General features: G+C 44.0%; 1 protein-coding gene across 13 annotated transcripts in view; it reads left to right on the top strand.

Annotated features, from left to right (window-relative positions):
• LOC147020464 (ryanodine receptor 2-like) overlaps nucleotides 1–16,349 on the top strand; it is a 372,265-nt gene that overhangs the window by 104,696 nt on the left and 251,220 nt on the right. For all 13 annotated transcript variants that reach the window (XM_085895797.1, XM_085895798.1, XM_085895792.1 and 10 more), the window contains 6 exons: nucleotides 8,886–9,038; nucleotides 9,857–10,130; nucleotides 11,178–11,292; nucleotides 14,343–14,484; nucleotides 15,846–15,949; nucleotides 16,099–16,234. In XM_085895797.1, coding sequence (XP_085751923.1) covers nucleotides 8,886–9,038; nucleotides 9,857–10,130; nucleotides 11,178–11,292; nucleotides 14,343–14,484; nucleotides 15,846–15,949; nucleotides 16,099–16,234 — 924 coding nt within the window. The remainder of the gene's footprint in view (nucleotides 1–8,885; nucleotides 9,039–9,856; nucleotides 10,131–11,177; nucleotides 11,293–14,342; nucleotides 14,485–15,845; nucleotides 15,950–16,098; nucleotides 16,235–16,349) is intronic.

The raw sequence follows: 16,349 nt of genomic DNA, 5'->3' as shown, positions 1-16,349 counted from the left end.
CATGTGTCAACGAAAGATGCATTAACCGCCTATTTGGCTGAAAAGATACTGCAACATGATGTAACAATGGGCAAGTCCCTTGTGGTTGCCTGGTGGAATAAGGCAAGAGCTACACATAGAGCAGTAGTTGACCTCTCAAGTAGTCAAGAAGAAGCAGACACCAAACTCATTCTGCATTCCATTCAGGTCAGGTATGGGAGCATGTGCCAGAACAGCGCGTCGCTGTGTCCACTTTCCGCCGGTACTCCAGGGACCTCCGTCTGGCCATCCCCCAGGCAGATGCCAGGCCCATCCCCATCTCCTTGAGATGATGGTCAACCTGCTGTAACCACGAGGCACGTGGTCGACCCACTGGCCTCCTCCACTCATGAGACTCCCTCGCTGAGAGAATCTGGTGAGCAGGATCAGCGTCAGGAAAACGAGCCACATGTCCATACAGCCGCAACTGATGCTCACGGACTATGCAGGTAAAAAATCTCATCCGAGTCTCTCTCAGCAACCGCTCGTTGCACAAAATTGTTGTTGGACACAAAATTCGACCAGCGAGAGCCAAGGATTCTCCGAAGAGACCTGGTACCAAAGGAATTAAGTCTCTGTCTCAGATCCTTGGTCAGAGTCCAAGTCTCGCATCCATAGAGCAAGACTGGAAGTACCAAGGACCTGAAGACTCGGACTTTCGTCCTCCCGCACAGGTACCGGCAGCGCCACACCCCATGATCCAGTGAATCCATGACTCCCCAGGCCCGACCCAGACGTCCATTGAGCTCTAACTCACAGCCAGCAGAGACATGAATATCACTGCCAAGGTAAGTGAATCTCTCCACGACCTCAACATCCTCACCACAAACAGACACAGACAGGACAGCAGCAACCAAGATGTCACCAAAAGCCTAGCTCTTAGTTTTGACCCAAGAAACCCGTAATCCCAGCGGCTCTGACTCCTCATTCAGCACCTCGAGAGCCCCCAAAAGGACATCTAAAGTCTCCGCAAAGATGACTGCATCATCTGCAAAATCAAGGTCCGAGATCTTGACATTCCCAAATGATGCACCGCAACTTGATCTCTCCGACATCCTCCCTAAAATCCAGTCCATACAAGTGCTGAAAAGTATGGGGGCCAGTACACACCCCTGATGAACTCCAGTAACAACTGGAAATAAATCAGAGATGGTACCACCACACTTCACAGCACTCTCAGTGCCAGAGTAGAGTTCAGACATCAGATCGATCAGATTTGGTGGCACCCCACGAAGACCAAGAATCCTCCAGAGGACATCCCGATTCACTGAATCGAACGCTTTACAGAGATCAACATAGGCTGCAAGCAGCCCCTGCCGAAACTCTCGTCTGCGTTCGGTGAGGACACGAAGTGCAAGGATACGGTCAATCGTTGACCTCTTTGGTGTAAAGCCTGACTGCTCTGGACGCTGGTGCTCAAGCAGATGGTGGCGAACCCTATCAAGAATTATCCGAGCAAAGACCTTGCCCGGCACTGAGAGCAGCGTCACCCCTCGGTAGTTGTTGCAGTCTTGGCGACCAACCTTCCCTTTCCAGAGAGGGACAACAAGGCCCCTCTTCCAGTCAGTTGGGATGATGCCTGTGTTCCAGGCAGAGCACAAAACTGCATGCAACGACACGAGTGCAGCATTTCCACCAGCCTTGAGAAGTTCGGCATGGATGCCACAGATCCCTGGAGCTTTGCCCCGTTTCAACTGGTTCACCGCAGCCCGTGTTTCCACAAGCGAAGGTGGACCACAGTTGATTTGAGGGTCAGCAACAGGGATTGTAACACCCTTGACGTCCAACTCGACAGCTGGGGGATCAGCCTGGTACAACTGCTCAAAGTAACCGGCCCAGCGGGCCTTCACTTCAGACTCCTCTGTCAAGAGCCTACCACTCTCTGCTCTAACTGCAGTGCTCCGAGGGATGGGCTTGGATGAACGCAATGCGCGAATTCCCCTGTAAGTGGGAAGAGAATCACCTGTTAACAGGTGATGCTCTACCCCCTCACAGATTCCTCGCACATAGGCCTCCTTGTCCACCCTCAGTGCACGTACAGTTTTACGTCTCAGCTCCCCGAACAGCTCAGCTCTGCCATTCAGCCTGGCCCTGCGACTCTGGTCAATGGTATCCAGTGTCCCTTGAGAGACAAAATTCTTCTTTGCCCTGCGGTGAGTTCCAAGACATCCACCGGCAACATCAAGGACGGTGGTCTTGAAGGCACTCCACAACTCTTCAGGACCCCCCAAAGCACCCAGACCCCCCAAGTGTCCACTCAGCTTGTTCGCAAACTCCTCAGCTACTCTCTCATCCCTGAGCTTGGCAACATCCAGCCTAGGCTGGGATGGTACCATTCTCCAGGATTTAAGGTGCAGCTTTAGAGTTGCTACAACAAGCCTGTGGTCAGAATTGAGGAACTGAGCACTCCGGTAGACCCTGCAGTTCTGGATCATCCTCCAACGACCGTCAATGAGGACATGGTCAATCTCCTTTGCCACACCGCCAGCGTTGGAATACCAAGTCCAGCGATGAGCTTGTGGGCGCTGAAACCATGAACCAGCCACCCTAAGTTCATGACTTCTTGCAAAGTCAAGGAACTTAGTGCTATTCTGGTTTATAGTTCCTGACCCATGGGGACCAACACACACCTCATAACCATCCCTATCAGTTCCAGTCGATGCATTGAAATCCCCCAAGACGAGAAGTGTATCTCGTCTGGGGCACTGATCAACCACAGACTCGAGCGTGGCATAGAATGCATCCTTCACGGAGAGATCACTCGCCTCAGTCGGAGCATAAACAGAGACCAGGGAAATGACACCTAACGAGTGACTAATCCTTAATCTCATAATACGCTCGTTGACCGGTGTTACCTCAATTATCATTGGGGTCAGCTTATTGGACACAGCTACAGCAATTCCTTGGGTGTGCTAACCATCAGAGCGACCAGACCAATAGTAGGTGTAACCACCCACCATTATCTCACTGCAATCCGCTCTCCGAACCTCAGAGAGAGCTGCAATCCCGATGTCCAAACGCTTGAGCTCAGATGACAACAGACAGGTGATCATCCTCTCTTCGGGATAGGACATTCCAGGCACCCACCTGAAGGGACCGCCTCAGGTTAACCCAAGGAGACCACCGTCTGGTGGACGACACCTCAGCACCACTCCGACACACTCTCCCGCAATCTGACCCAAGGATGTTACCCCGTGGTTTCCCTCCTATCATCAAAGATTGGGGTTCCCGAAGGCTTTGCCCCAATCCCGTCATCCGGTGAGCTGTCCTGCGAAGGGATGCTGCACAGGAGGTACTCCCACGGAGTGGGTTTTCAGATTTTTTTTGCGTTTTTGTGTTTTGCGGAATGAAGGGTTTTACGGTGGCCGGAGTGCAAATCCTGCCACCAACCTCCGAATAAAAAAGTAACCCAATTGCAGGAGGGCGTCCTTAGACACAGTTGGGCTCTAGATATTCCATTGATGCTTCTGTAAATGGTGCTACCTCTCTAGACATCCACTCACCAGACACCGATGTGCTTGTACTTGCCATCAGACGATACCCCAGTTTATGTCCAAATACTTCCTTTGTAACAGGGGCTGGTCAAAAACATAGGGTGATACCCCCTTGAGCCCATCTACAGTGCCTTGGGTCCAAGGAAAGCTGTAGCTCTACCGGGATTTCATGCACTATCAGGAGCAGATGTCACAGGAAAATTTGCTGGAATAGGAAAGAATATATTCTGGAAAGTACTGCAGGAACTTGATCCAACTGATGAGATAGTAAATGCCCTTGTACAGCTCGGAACAACAGATGAACTACCTAACACTTTGTTTGCTGCAATTGAATCATTTGTATGCAAGTTGTATCTCCCTAACACAGAGCTGTTGAATGTAGCTGATGTAAGGTGGTGGCTATTCAAGAAAAAGCAAGCTCAATCAGAAGGTTTACCTCCAACCCAAGCTGCGCTGCGTAATGCCATCTTGCGAGCGCACTACCAGGCCATGATTTGGAATAATGACATCATTGCAAATCCAGACCTGCCAGAACCGCTGGAATGTGGTTGGAATTTGGTAGATGGCCGATATAAACCAGTCATGACAACCTTGCCGCCTGCTCCGCAAGCAGTAATTGATCTGGTGAAATGTTCCTGTGCAAAGACACGATGTTCAAGTAATCGCTGCAAATGCAGAAGGAATGGATTGAATTGCACAGATCTTTGTAGCTGTAGTGAGGACTCAGAATCATGTGACAACTCAGAAGACACAGTTCTCTCAGATGATGAAGAGGAGGATAGTGATAGTGAAGATGAGTTATTGTAACTTCCACAAGAATTGGAGCAGGCAATAAACTCTGGCAACCAACCACACAACTTGCATGTAGTATGGACAATGTATCACTGACTCAAAAGGATGAAATATTGATGTCATATTGGCGGTCATTTTGAATTTTCATATATTCATTCCTTGACTTGATAAGTGTATGTTCAACTACTAAACTTAGCCTAACCTCATAGAACATTCATGGCCTTATAGCAACAATAGGCCTTAATACGTCCATTTTGAAATGAAAGATGGCTGCCCTCTGCAACATTAAAACTGTAAATATGGCTTTTCATGTTCTTTGGTACCAATATAGCATTCATATAGGGGTGATCTTATGAAGCATGTTAAACGCGTCACTGTCACTGAAATGATAATATATACATATATTCAAGAATAAGCAATAAAGGTGGCCATTTTGAAACTCAATATGGCTGAAAATTTTAATCGAATTTCAGCTGTTCACAAGAAATGTGTATTTCACTAATTGTTTGTCTTGATAAATGTAGATTTTACAACAAAATAAAATTACCCCCGTGCGGGAGTGACGGTTATCTCTGCGAGAAAATATATAGCCTCCTGAAGGTAGGGCAGTTTTTGCAAATTTTGAAGTCATGTGACGCGAAAACGAAAGCGAATATCGAAAATCCATCCTGACCAAATTTAGATATTTTCCCATAGATTTATATGCCACAATCAAATTCAAGATTGCTTGAAAATGTAGGAGGAGATAGATTTTGAAAATCGTCATTTTCGCATTTTTTTCCAACTTTGAAGTCACGTGACATGAAAACAAAAACGAATATCGAAAATCCGGCCTGACCAAATTTAGATATTGTCCCATAGATTTATATGCCACGATCAAATTCAAGATCGCTTGAGAAATGTAGGAGGAGATAGAATTTGAAAATCATCATTTTCGCAACTTCAAAGGCCTCGTAACCTTGACCTTGACCTTCGGTGACCTTGAAAGTCATACCATCGTGTACGTCTCATTGACCTCTATCAGAATCACTAATGACCAGATCTCCCACTTCAACTTCATTGTGAATGGACGGACGGACAGATCGTCACCTCTCCTCTCAACACCAATATTATTAGGTCATGCTCGAAGAGATGACCTAAAAACAGCTTTTTACGACATTCATATCCACATTCAGGACAAATATACATAAAATGGTGGCCATTTTGAAATCCAAGATGGCTGCCCTCTGCAACACTTTCAAAATTGCCAACATGGTTTTTCATGTTCTTTGGTACCTATTTAACACATTCATATAGGTGGGATCTTCTAATCATCAAAATCCCATGGGATTTCAGTCTCCCTGACTCTGATTGTGCAGACGGTACGAACACAACAAACAAACTCAAGGCATTGAGGCTGAAGGTGAAACATCTAGTGCAGAGACTGTTGAAAGAACAAAAGGATAAATATAATCTGAATCACAAAAAATAACGTTCAGGAATCGAACATCAAGAAAACTTTCAATGCCGACTAGTTGAAGAAACTGGGCGATTTGACTACTCATGGCAGTAAGTAGTCCAATGCGACAACAAAGAAAGGCTTACATTTACAGTTTGCCTGTGGCACGAGTGGCTATGAATTTCTGCTTGCCCAAAATCAACCACTGCCATCATTGCGGTCTCTTATGAGGAGACTCGAGTTAATATTGATGGAGCCAGGAATGTTGGACGAGGTGTTCAACTTCCTCAAATTGAAGGTGACATCGAAGCAGCCTATAGCGAGGGGATGTTGCCTGAATATGGTGATGTGGTTTTTTAAAACCCACCTTGTTGTGATCGTTGTCTTCCTGAAGGATTCTAACTGGCCGATTGTGGAATCCTATTTGACTTCAGACAGATTTTAACGTTTGTCCGATTTGATTATAAAATCCTACAAAAACCCTATCAACACTGATAAAACTGATGTCCACACAAGTCCTTCCTTGTGAAACAATTTATTTCCTAATTATACACCATACACTTCTCACCCTTGTACAATGAACTTAAGAATCCCCATTTGATTGCAATATTATTTGGTTCTATTTCATTTATTCTTACTTTAGTTAACAGTTAGACCAACCCGATTCAATTCACTTCTACATTACATCAGAGAGTTTTATTCTAACTTGGTACTTGGTCAGTTCCAAGGAGTACAAGCCACTGAGAAACTATACTTCCTCACGTGCTCGCACTGAGAACAATGTGCCTTTCAAAACATTTTATACTTCCATGAGAGAGAGGTTGGGGGATATTCACCCAGACTGTAGACGTGTCCTTTAGACAAAAAGCCATTTTGTACATTTTCTAAGCAAAGGTTCATTTATCAGCTCGGTCACTCTGCTCCAGAACAACACATTTCTTATCATTTAGGGCAAAAGTCTTTTGGCCAGAAATGACAGCCAATTCAATTTGCAGCATAAAAGTTACATTTCTGAAACTCCATTTGTTACAATTTAAAATACATTAATATAAATTTTTCCCCCACAATGGGATAAAATGGCAATTCAAGGTGGTTTGCAGTATGACAAGACGCCAAGCTGTTTGAGGGGTGGTGACCCCCACCTTGTCATGGTGGAGTGGCGACGCATATTCTCGTATTTATGTTTGGAGGTGTTACGACATGGTGGAAAGAAAAAGTTGTTTATTATTTCAGTGGCAACAGCGTGAACAATGCTGAAACCTCTGGTTTTGTCGATTGTGGAGCGAGCCAAGAAGATCGGTCTTCATGTCAATACCATCACCAGACATGCGACGTGCTAACTGTGCATTACATTAGAGTTTTGGTCCAAACATAGCAGAAGCGTGAACAAGGTCACAAATCCCTTTGAGGAGGATCAAAATTTACATATCATCTTTTATATCCCGCACTAATAGTGAAAAAAACCCTGAAAGCTGCTCTTGTGAATGGCACCGTATTCCGTCTGAGTGAGGACATCGTAAAGAAATTCGAAATGCCCCCAGCAACTATGACTTTAGCTCCGACCTGGAAGTTAATTGACTTTCAATTTAATGCTGATCTGAAAGCAGCCCCAAAATTGACGGAAGATCGAGTTGGAAATGCTTCGCACTTCGACAAGATGAAGGTCTCAGTCACGTTGAATTTCTTCAATAAGTTGGTAATGCTCTTGACTGCATTATCTGGTGAAACATGAATGTTACGATGAAGATATTCTTACCACTGTGTGTGTGATTCCTTGACTCCGTCAACCAATGGCCTTATGTAATGGCCCTCAGTAAATTCAACAACAGAGCTTACAAGAATGCAGTGTCTCACCTGTAGACAGCAATCAATGTATTCATGAATATGACCATCGGCAAAGTGTGGAAACCATTTCAGATAGGAATAATTCTTTCCACCACACCAATACCCAATGTTCACGGAGAGATTCTGCCGAGAGGACATACTAATGTTTTGACTGCCAGCTTCACTCAAGACTGCTGAGGAAATCTGTTCAGTTCAATTTGTTTGAAGAACCCGATTACAAATGTGATAGAGTTTTGACAGGCATTCAAGATAATCACCGTCGCACAGTTTTTAAAATGTCCATCGACAAATAGGTATCAGAAGGATGACAGAATTTTCCTGGCAGAATTCCTGGATCAGTCGACGATGTGTAGTGCTTACAGAATTGTAGCCGGACGATGGTGGGATCGATGTCAGTGCATTCGACGACCTTGCTGCAATCGATGATCTCTCATCCACTTTGATTCTCAGCCAAGAGGAGCAAACTGGCCTGCACAATTTGGCTGGTCATTGTATAGCTAAAGTCAAGATACGTGGAACATCGTGTCCGGAGTGTTTGAGAGTAATCGAAGATCAGGGGGCCGACAGTATCAGGAGGCAGTCTTCAAGGGCTCACTTTGCTGAAGGACTGCAGAGAGGGCTGTCTTACCCACTGCTCAGATGTCGGAATGAAAACTTTCACCCGAGTCGAGCAATTCTTCGGGAAGTTCGAAGGCATGAAGTTTGAAGGGGAAGGACATATTACCCAAACTCATAAAGCAAGCGGACATTCTCACTCATGACATTCCTGTATCTTCTTGCCATCGTATCAAAGATAAACTTCTGCAAAAATGCTTTTCGGTGAAACACTGCATATCTAGGCAAAGAAGCAAGAGGAAATTTGTAACAAGGAGATGCAGGAATTAAAATCTGGAGATGAACTTGGCAGGAAGAGAGCTGCAATGCGAGTTATCTTGTTAAAGCTGAAATAATCTGTTTCACAAAATACTGATGCCAAGTGGTCAATCATCCAGATACTAACTAATCCTTACACTTCCTAACTTCGGTGATCGGACAAGAACCGGAGTTTTCAACGCGATATGGTCATAAACATATTGCTTTTGTTACATTGCGCCAGCGCTGCTGTTTTTAAAAAAAATGTTTTAAATTTAAAAAAAACTTGCATTTTAAAATGTTCGACTCGGCTCTCTCACCGTTTTGTTTTCATGTGGATACAAATTGTCAAAGCAGTGATCAAACTCTGTTGATGAGGAAAATGCTCCCGACCAATCAAAGTACCGAGGAAGATGAATCATATTTTGTCATATTCTTACAAACAGGCCTGGAGCTCGAGGAAAAGGAAGACGCGGAAGGTGAACAACCATCTTCCCTACGTGAGCGGCTTGTTCGGCTTGTAGAATGGGTGAAGAATCTACAGAAGAATGAGAAGCAGGGAAGTGAAGAAAAGCAAGAACAACAGAAGAAAAAACCACGTAAGGCTAACTTTTTCATTAATTCATGGAAACTTGTTGAGTGAACTGCATTAGTTTTTTAATTTTATTACACGATGGACAGAATAAGTCGGAGAAAAACACCCATTGGTTTGATGAGAGTTAAAGTAAATAGATAATTAATGCACTGAATCAAGTTTGAAGATGTGAGTGATTCAGTTTTCAGTCCATTTCTGTGTCTGATTCATGGTAATATCTTTGGCAACAATTCGTTCCTGGTTATTGATGAACAGATTCACGAGATTTCTTGACGTGTCGTGTTTCGTGCCACCATCATGTTTTGTCTGTCTGTAAATGCCACACTGTGTATCTCGTTTTGCTTCTGTTCTTACATTTTCCTATTGAATATTCCGGTTCATTCGGATACAAACAGGACTTTATGGTGCACGTCATCACGACTCTCGATGTACTACAAGGATAAGCTGGAAACCTTGACGTGGAGGAAGCCATTTGTCCCTTCGTGCCTGCAACACATCAACACCACATTAATTCAATGTATCACTGAATAAACTTAAAATCACTGGGATGGGACACTGGGGTTGAGGATGACAGAGACAGAGACAGAGACAGACCGACCGAGACCGAGTTGATGTACAGGTATATCACCTGGGCATATCTTTTTCTTTGTATGTATATGTGTATGTATATATATATATATTTTTTTTTATTATAGTATATCCTCTCATTCAGCCACGCTTTGCTTCCAATCACTAAACGAGTTTGCAATCCACTAAGGTCCTCGACCAACCACTTCACATACTCGTGTAAGCATTTCACACAATTCTTTTTCTGCATTTCAGGAACTTTGCATGAGCTCATCTCCAACACGATGATCCGATGGGCACAGGAGAGCCTCGTGGAAGATCCAGAGCTCGTCCGCTGCATGTTTAGCCTACTTCATCGGCAGTATGACGGTGTCGGTGAGCTGATGCGAGCTTTGCCCAAAACTTACACAATCTCTTCTGCTTCTGTGGAAGATACAATGGGCCTGCTTGGATCATTAGGCCAGATTCGATCTTTGCTACGTGTACGGATGGGAACTGAGGAGGAGCAGCTGATGATACGGGGTATTGGGTGAGTCTTTTGGGTCAGGTGATAGACAATGAACATTCAAAGGTGAACACAATTAGAATGGTGAAGTGGTTTTCTAGTTGTGAAGACAATTTATGGATGCAGTATGGTTTGAAATTGAAGATTTTTGTGCTTAAAGTATGGATATATTATATTAAAGTATGCTTGAAGTATGACCCAGCTATAAGCTACCACCCTGCTGATTCACAGGTAGTGTGAGACATCAATTTGGATGGATGTTAAATAGTTGTCCTATCTGCTAGCATCTGTTGGTGGATGGTAACGATCCCATGGTGTGCTTTGTGAAAAGTAGACAAATTATCACCAGCACCCTGGAACATATTACAAATCCTGCATCCCTCAGTCGAGTATCCTATGTCGGAATGGTGACCCATCCAGCATTGTACCCTCGAGCCAAGACACTGCTTGTGGAGAACCGATTCCCTGTATAGAGAGCATGGTACATGAATGATTTAATTTTGTCACTGAGGGACACACCAAAAACTAGAAGGGCACTCAGCAGAGCGCATACCACCACCATGTAATTCCTGATCCATGAGAACATGTCGGGCCCAATACATTTTTGAAATATCATGCTATACAGTACTATATCATTTTTGGCCTCATCTCTCAATGGTGAAGATTTACTTTAAAAATTAAACAACTCTCGTATCCAGATCCGGTTTCGGATCTTCACCAAAATCGAATCGATTCTTCCTTGTCACACACCCAACCTGGCCACAAAATTTCATCCGGATCCGTCCGCAAGTTTTTGAGATATCCTGTACACAGACAAACAGACAGAAAGGGGGTGAAAACATAACCTCCTTCACCTTCGGTGGCGGAGGTAATGAAAGATAATGTGAAATTACAACTCAGTATGAAACATGTTGTTTAAAATGGGCCAATCCACGGTGACAGATCTCAGTGCAAACATTTTCCTTTACTCTAATTTACATCTTTCAAAGACTTCATGAACAAAATGTAGAGTTCTTCACTTTTTAATTGAATCCATCTTCTCAAGGGACCTCCTTATCTTTCTGCCTCCAGAAACATAATGAACAATCGCCTGTTCTACCAACACCCAAACCTGATGCGTGCTCTGGGAATGCACGAGACTGTCATGGAGGTGATGGTCAATGTACTTGGAGGAGGTGAAAACCAGGTGAGCCTCCGGAGTTTGGACTAACTCGTAGATCCGACGCACTCCAAAAACCACAGATGAAACGCATCAATAAGGTCATGGGCTTGCATGATTAAAAGCAATCACCATACAGTATGGAAAAATAAAAGCAGAGTTATTGAAAGCCACGGCTGAAATCATTCCCTTGGGATTATTGCTAATTGGCGGACGAGTATCCTGAGAGTGTGACTCGGATCTTGATTCCATTCTCAAAGCTGAAAACGGCATTTGAAGAGTTTCCTCGGCAGGTAAGTTAAACAAAAGTTAAGTCGTTCATGACTTCCATATCAGTAATCGATAGCACGTCAACACATTCGCAATCCCTTCAATTGGAATCTTGTGAAGATACTCTTCAGTGTCATAATTCTTACCGTTTTCACGTGAATTCGGCGACACTTTCTCCTTGTCTGGTAAGAGGGTCAGTGAGAACTTTCTTGGATATTATGGAGGAGCAAGCTACCTTCAATTTGTTCATATATGCCATTGTTAGATCAAGCAAAGCACGTTTTACCCAATTTGGCAAGGATTAGTTGTGAATAATGGGATATAAGTTAAAGTTACTGGATATTTAAGTCAGTGGTTAACCCTAACCTCTCCTGCTGCCCTCCTTCATGATTCTGACTGAGTGGATTTGGTTTGCATTGGGTTTGGGGAGTAGGCGCAGTTGGTAGTGTGGAAGGTGAGCGTGCTCTTACATGGGGTGATTGAGTTGGGGTTGGAGGTGAATTGACATTGCACAGGCATGATGGGCCACTGGCCTCCACCTGTGTCGAGATTTCCTTGTATGAGACATGAAGGAATATTGATATACCTTCAAACGTGAAACCAAAGCCTGCCGGTATAAGATATGGCATTCTATAATCTGGCATCCTGCTTTGCTTGCCAAGCATGAAAGGCTGCCTTCATTCCTGGATTTCTGACTTACTCCAATCACGCAGTTAACATATGACCATCAATGAAGCCCTCTCCTCTCCCAGTGAAGGCTGGAGTTCCCCAAGGTCATGCTTTTGGCCCAATATTATTCCTCATCTGTATTAATGATGTCTCCAATGCTCTGGAAAGTTTTATTCAATTTTGCAGATGACTCTGCATTGTGTTGCGCAGTTGCCCATCCCGCTTCTAGACAGACAGCAGCTGCGTTTCTCTCTCTCTGCTGATTTGGAAATTATTAAGTTATGGTCTGATAAATGGAACATGTCCTTCAATCTGGAAGATTCCACAATCTCACTCTATTGCTCCAGATGGATTGTCAAAGGAACCCACTTATCTATTTCCTTTATTGTCCACTGGAAGAGGTTCAGTCTCCAGAACTTCTATGCCTCACCATCAGATTTTTTCCTGGGCCGACTACACAGCAAAGTTGGCCTCCAAAGCCAACCATAGACTGGGCATCTTCCTTCGATCCATGGCTTTCCTTGGAAAATCAGGCTACATGGTCAATAAGTCTTTTTCCCTATCTCAATGGAGTACTGCTCTCCACGATTGGCCGGCGCCCCAGCATCACGTCTTTCTCCTGAATTCTGCGTAATCTATAGTTCTCAAAATTATTGGAATCTCCAGTGATGAAGGCGAAGCACAAAGTCTGTTGCTCTCACATCACATCACAGGCAGGTCAATAGTCTCTGTTTTTTATCGTCTCTTCTCCAATATTGCTCCATTCTGCTTTCTCAATCATCTCACCCTCCCCGGCAATGCCAAGATACACCAGTTCTTCCAATACCCCCCCTCCTGGTTAAACTTCCAGAACCAGGCTGACTGCATGCCTTAACTCATTTATTCTTCACTTCTCCTGTCTAGGAAACCACCTACTCGAGGCTGTTTTGTCTCACTGTTTTTTTTTTTTCCTTCTTTTTTTCTTGCAGGTAGGCATCAGCATTTTCCCTCCAGGAGTTCAAGCAGGCATTGCACCACCACCTGCTCCTCATAGCTTAGTCTACTTGGCCTGGAACCAATTTTGTCACTCTACCCTGAGCCCTCTCCATTGTCATTGATGTAAATTATGAATAACAATGGTGCGAGAACTGATCCCTGAGATACCTGAATACTTACTTCCTCCTAGCTGGACACGCTCCCATTCACAGCCACTCTTTGCTTCCTATCACTAAACGTACGTACGTTGTGGAAGTGACGTCACGGCACTCGTTTCAGGTCGGGGAATGACATTAATTGTCATCATTGTGCCCGACCGCATTCATTGATGACTCCAGATTGTACGTGTAAAGCGCGAGATAATGTTCCACGTGACAGGTGGCACCTATCACTCCGGGTACCGCGCAGAAAAGGTTGTACAGGACTTGGTTCTAGCGAAGTGTGGGTATATATATATATATAGATCCACCAACAAGGTGTACACTGTTCATCACAAGGAAGTGTTAATTCACAAGGAAGTGTTCATCTTCCCTCCCTGTTCTTTCAGTCCCTTGTTCTTGTGTTTGAGCTTGTATCCAGCTTGTTCACACCATGTCCCCACCCTCTCGCCACTCTCCCCGTACTCTCATTCTTCTTCCAAGTCCCTCTGTTAGTATGGTTTACCTGTTTTACATTGTGTCTATACTGTTCTGTTCTGTTCTGTGTTAATTACAGCTCTTCCACGAGCCTCGACTTTGTATAAATAAAGGTTCATTCAGCTGAAATCCCTCGCTCTACCATGAGGTTTCACTATTGGTGTGAGAAAGTCATGATGCATGAAAAATCACAATGTGAGCCGTGAATAACACAAATCGTTGCTTTCATTTTGGGTGTCATACCTTGATGGGAAGTACAAACATCTTTACATCCCAAGGTTGTGAATACTCGGTGCTTAAGGTGCTGCTGTTAAAAGTACTTTAACATTTTTCAACTTTTAATAAACTTTTATTTATTTTTTTACATGGCTTTTGAAAACATTTTTCTCTTCCACAATTTAAAATTACCGTAACGAAGGCATCTCTGTCGAGTATTCTAACCCCACCCCACCAGCCTTAATTAGCCTTCATCAGGCCCGAGCCGAAGACTTATGACATGACTGAGTCCACGACCCCTGGTCCTTACAGGAGATTACATTCCCAGTGATGGTCGCAAACTGCTGCCGCTTCCTTTGCTACTTCTGCCGTATCAGTCGTCAGAACCAGAAGGCGGTGTTTGAACACCTTGGCTACCTGCTGGAAAACAGCAGCTTTGGATTAGGAAACCAGGGTGAGCTTGATTACCCACTGGTGTGTCTTTGTGTCCCTATTTCGTTTTGTTACTTCACCAACAATTCAACAACTCGAGTTACTTTTCTTCATTTGATTTCTTGTTTTCAAACTCATTTCTGTCTTTTTGGATGTTGTGATTGATTGAACATCATTTCAAAAAAAGGAGTTACATCACAACCGCATAGTTCTAATTTACAAGGATAATTGCAATAACTGATGATTAGCCCTCGTTGGACTTAGTCCGAAACGGGGGCTTATGGATTTGGTCTCGATTTTTGTGTCTGTGCGTGTGTGCGTCCGCAACCATATCTCGGACATGTATGGACGGATTTTATTCCTACGTGGCACAAAGACAACAAATGAAGATGTACATATGTATATCATTTTGTTTCATGATGCGATGAAAGATGGCCGACTGATGGCCATTTCGGTTTAAAAGAAACCCGGTGTCAAACACGTCCTCGATCATTTCTCAGCCATGCATTTACCGATCTTGTTCAATGATGAATAATAATAAACTTCATTTACCGATGAATAATGGCTCATGTAAGCGCGTAATTTCTTCTCGAGATCAGATTCAACATGGCCGACTGGTGGCCATTTTGTTACTGACATGTGTCCCCAACCATTTCTCAGACATGCATGGTCTAATTTTGTTCAAACTTGGCACAAGCACCAGTACATGACGGCATGCACGTGCACCTCACTTTATGTTGCAATCTGTTCAAAGATGGCTGACTGGTAGACTGGTGGCCATTTTAGTTGTAAAAAAATAAAATACCAGGTATCGAACACGTACTCAACCATTTCTCAGACATGCATTTACTGATCTTGTTCAAACTTGGCTCACCGATATATAATTAATGAATGATGGCTTACATATGCACGGCTTTTTTTTTGAGATCAGATCCAAGATGGTCGACTGGCGGCCATTTTAGTTGTTAAAAAAAACCCGAATTTTGAACACATCCTCAACCATTTCTCGGACATGCATTTACCGATGTAGCTCAAACTTTGCACACAGATAAGGAATGATGACTTGCATAAGCACGTCATTTCTTCTTAAAATCAGATGCAAAATGGCCGACTGGTGGCCATTTTGTGACTCAAATGTGTCCCCAACCATTTCTCAGACATGCGTGGTCTGATTTTGTACAAACTTGGCACAAGCACAGCACATGATCGCATGCGTGTGCACCTTACTCTATTTTGCAGTCTGATCAAGGGTGGCTGACTAATCGACTGGCGGCCATTTTAGTTGTACATGCATCTGGGCTAGCCTTTAACTCCATTCAGCAAAATTACTAAAACAACAGGGGCTATGATATTTTATGTCTTTTTACACTTTTTTCTCTGCAGGAGCCCCGGGCATGAAAGGTTCAACTCCTCTTGACGTAGCTGCAGCATCAGTGATGGACAACAATGAATTAGCCTTGGCCTTAACTGAGACAGATCTAGAGAAGGTCTGTGCCAGAGTTGCATAACAGAACAATCTGATGTTCATTTGTAACACATTAAATTGTAGACTAAACACTGGCTCAATATTTCTTCCAAACAATTACATACTCCATGGTCTTACTTAACTTCATTCATTCCTATGTCATTCCCACAGGTGATGAAATACCTGGCAGCATGTGGCCTCCAATCAAGTCCTGCCCTGCTGGCACGTGGTTGGCCTGACATTGGCTGGAATCCACTGGAGGCAGAACGCTTCCTCGACTTCTTACGTTTTGCTGTTTTTGTTAATGGTGCGATTAAATTGTCTGACTCACCCCATTCTCACTTACTTGTGTTAATAGTGGAACAAGCTATTTTGGTGTAGCCTGGTGTTGGCTCGGTGGTTAGGGTGGCGGCTTGGGATCC

Source organism: Eptatretus burgeri, chromosome 9 (genome assembly GCF_056783735.1).
Source record: "Eptatretus burgeri isolate ZD-2024b chromosome 9, Ebu_testis_v1, whole genome shotgun sequence".
In the NCBI taxonomy this organism is placed as follows: Eukaryota; Metazoa; Chordata; class Myxini; order Myxiniformes; family Myxinidae; genus Eptatretus; species Eptatretus burgeri.
The sequence above is the reverse complement of the archived record's forward strand: the minus strand, read 5'-3'. Positions and strand labels throughout refer to the sequence as shown.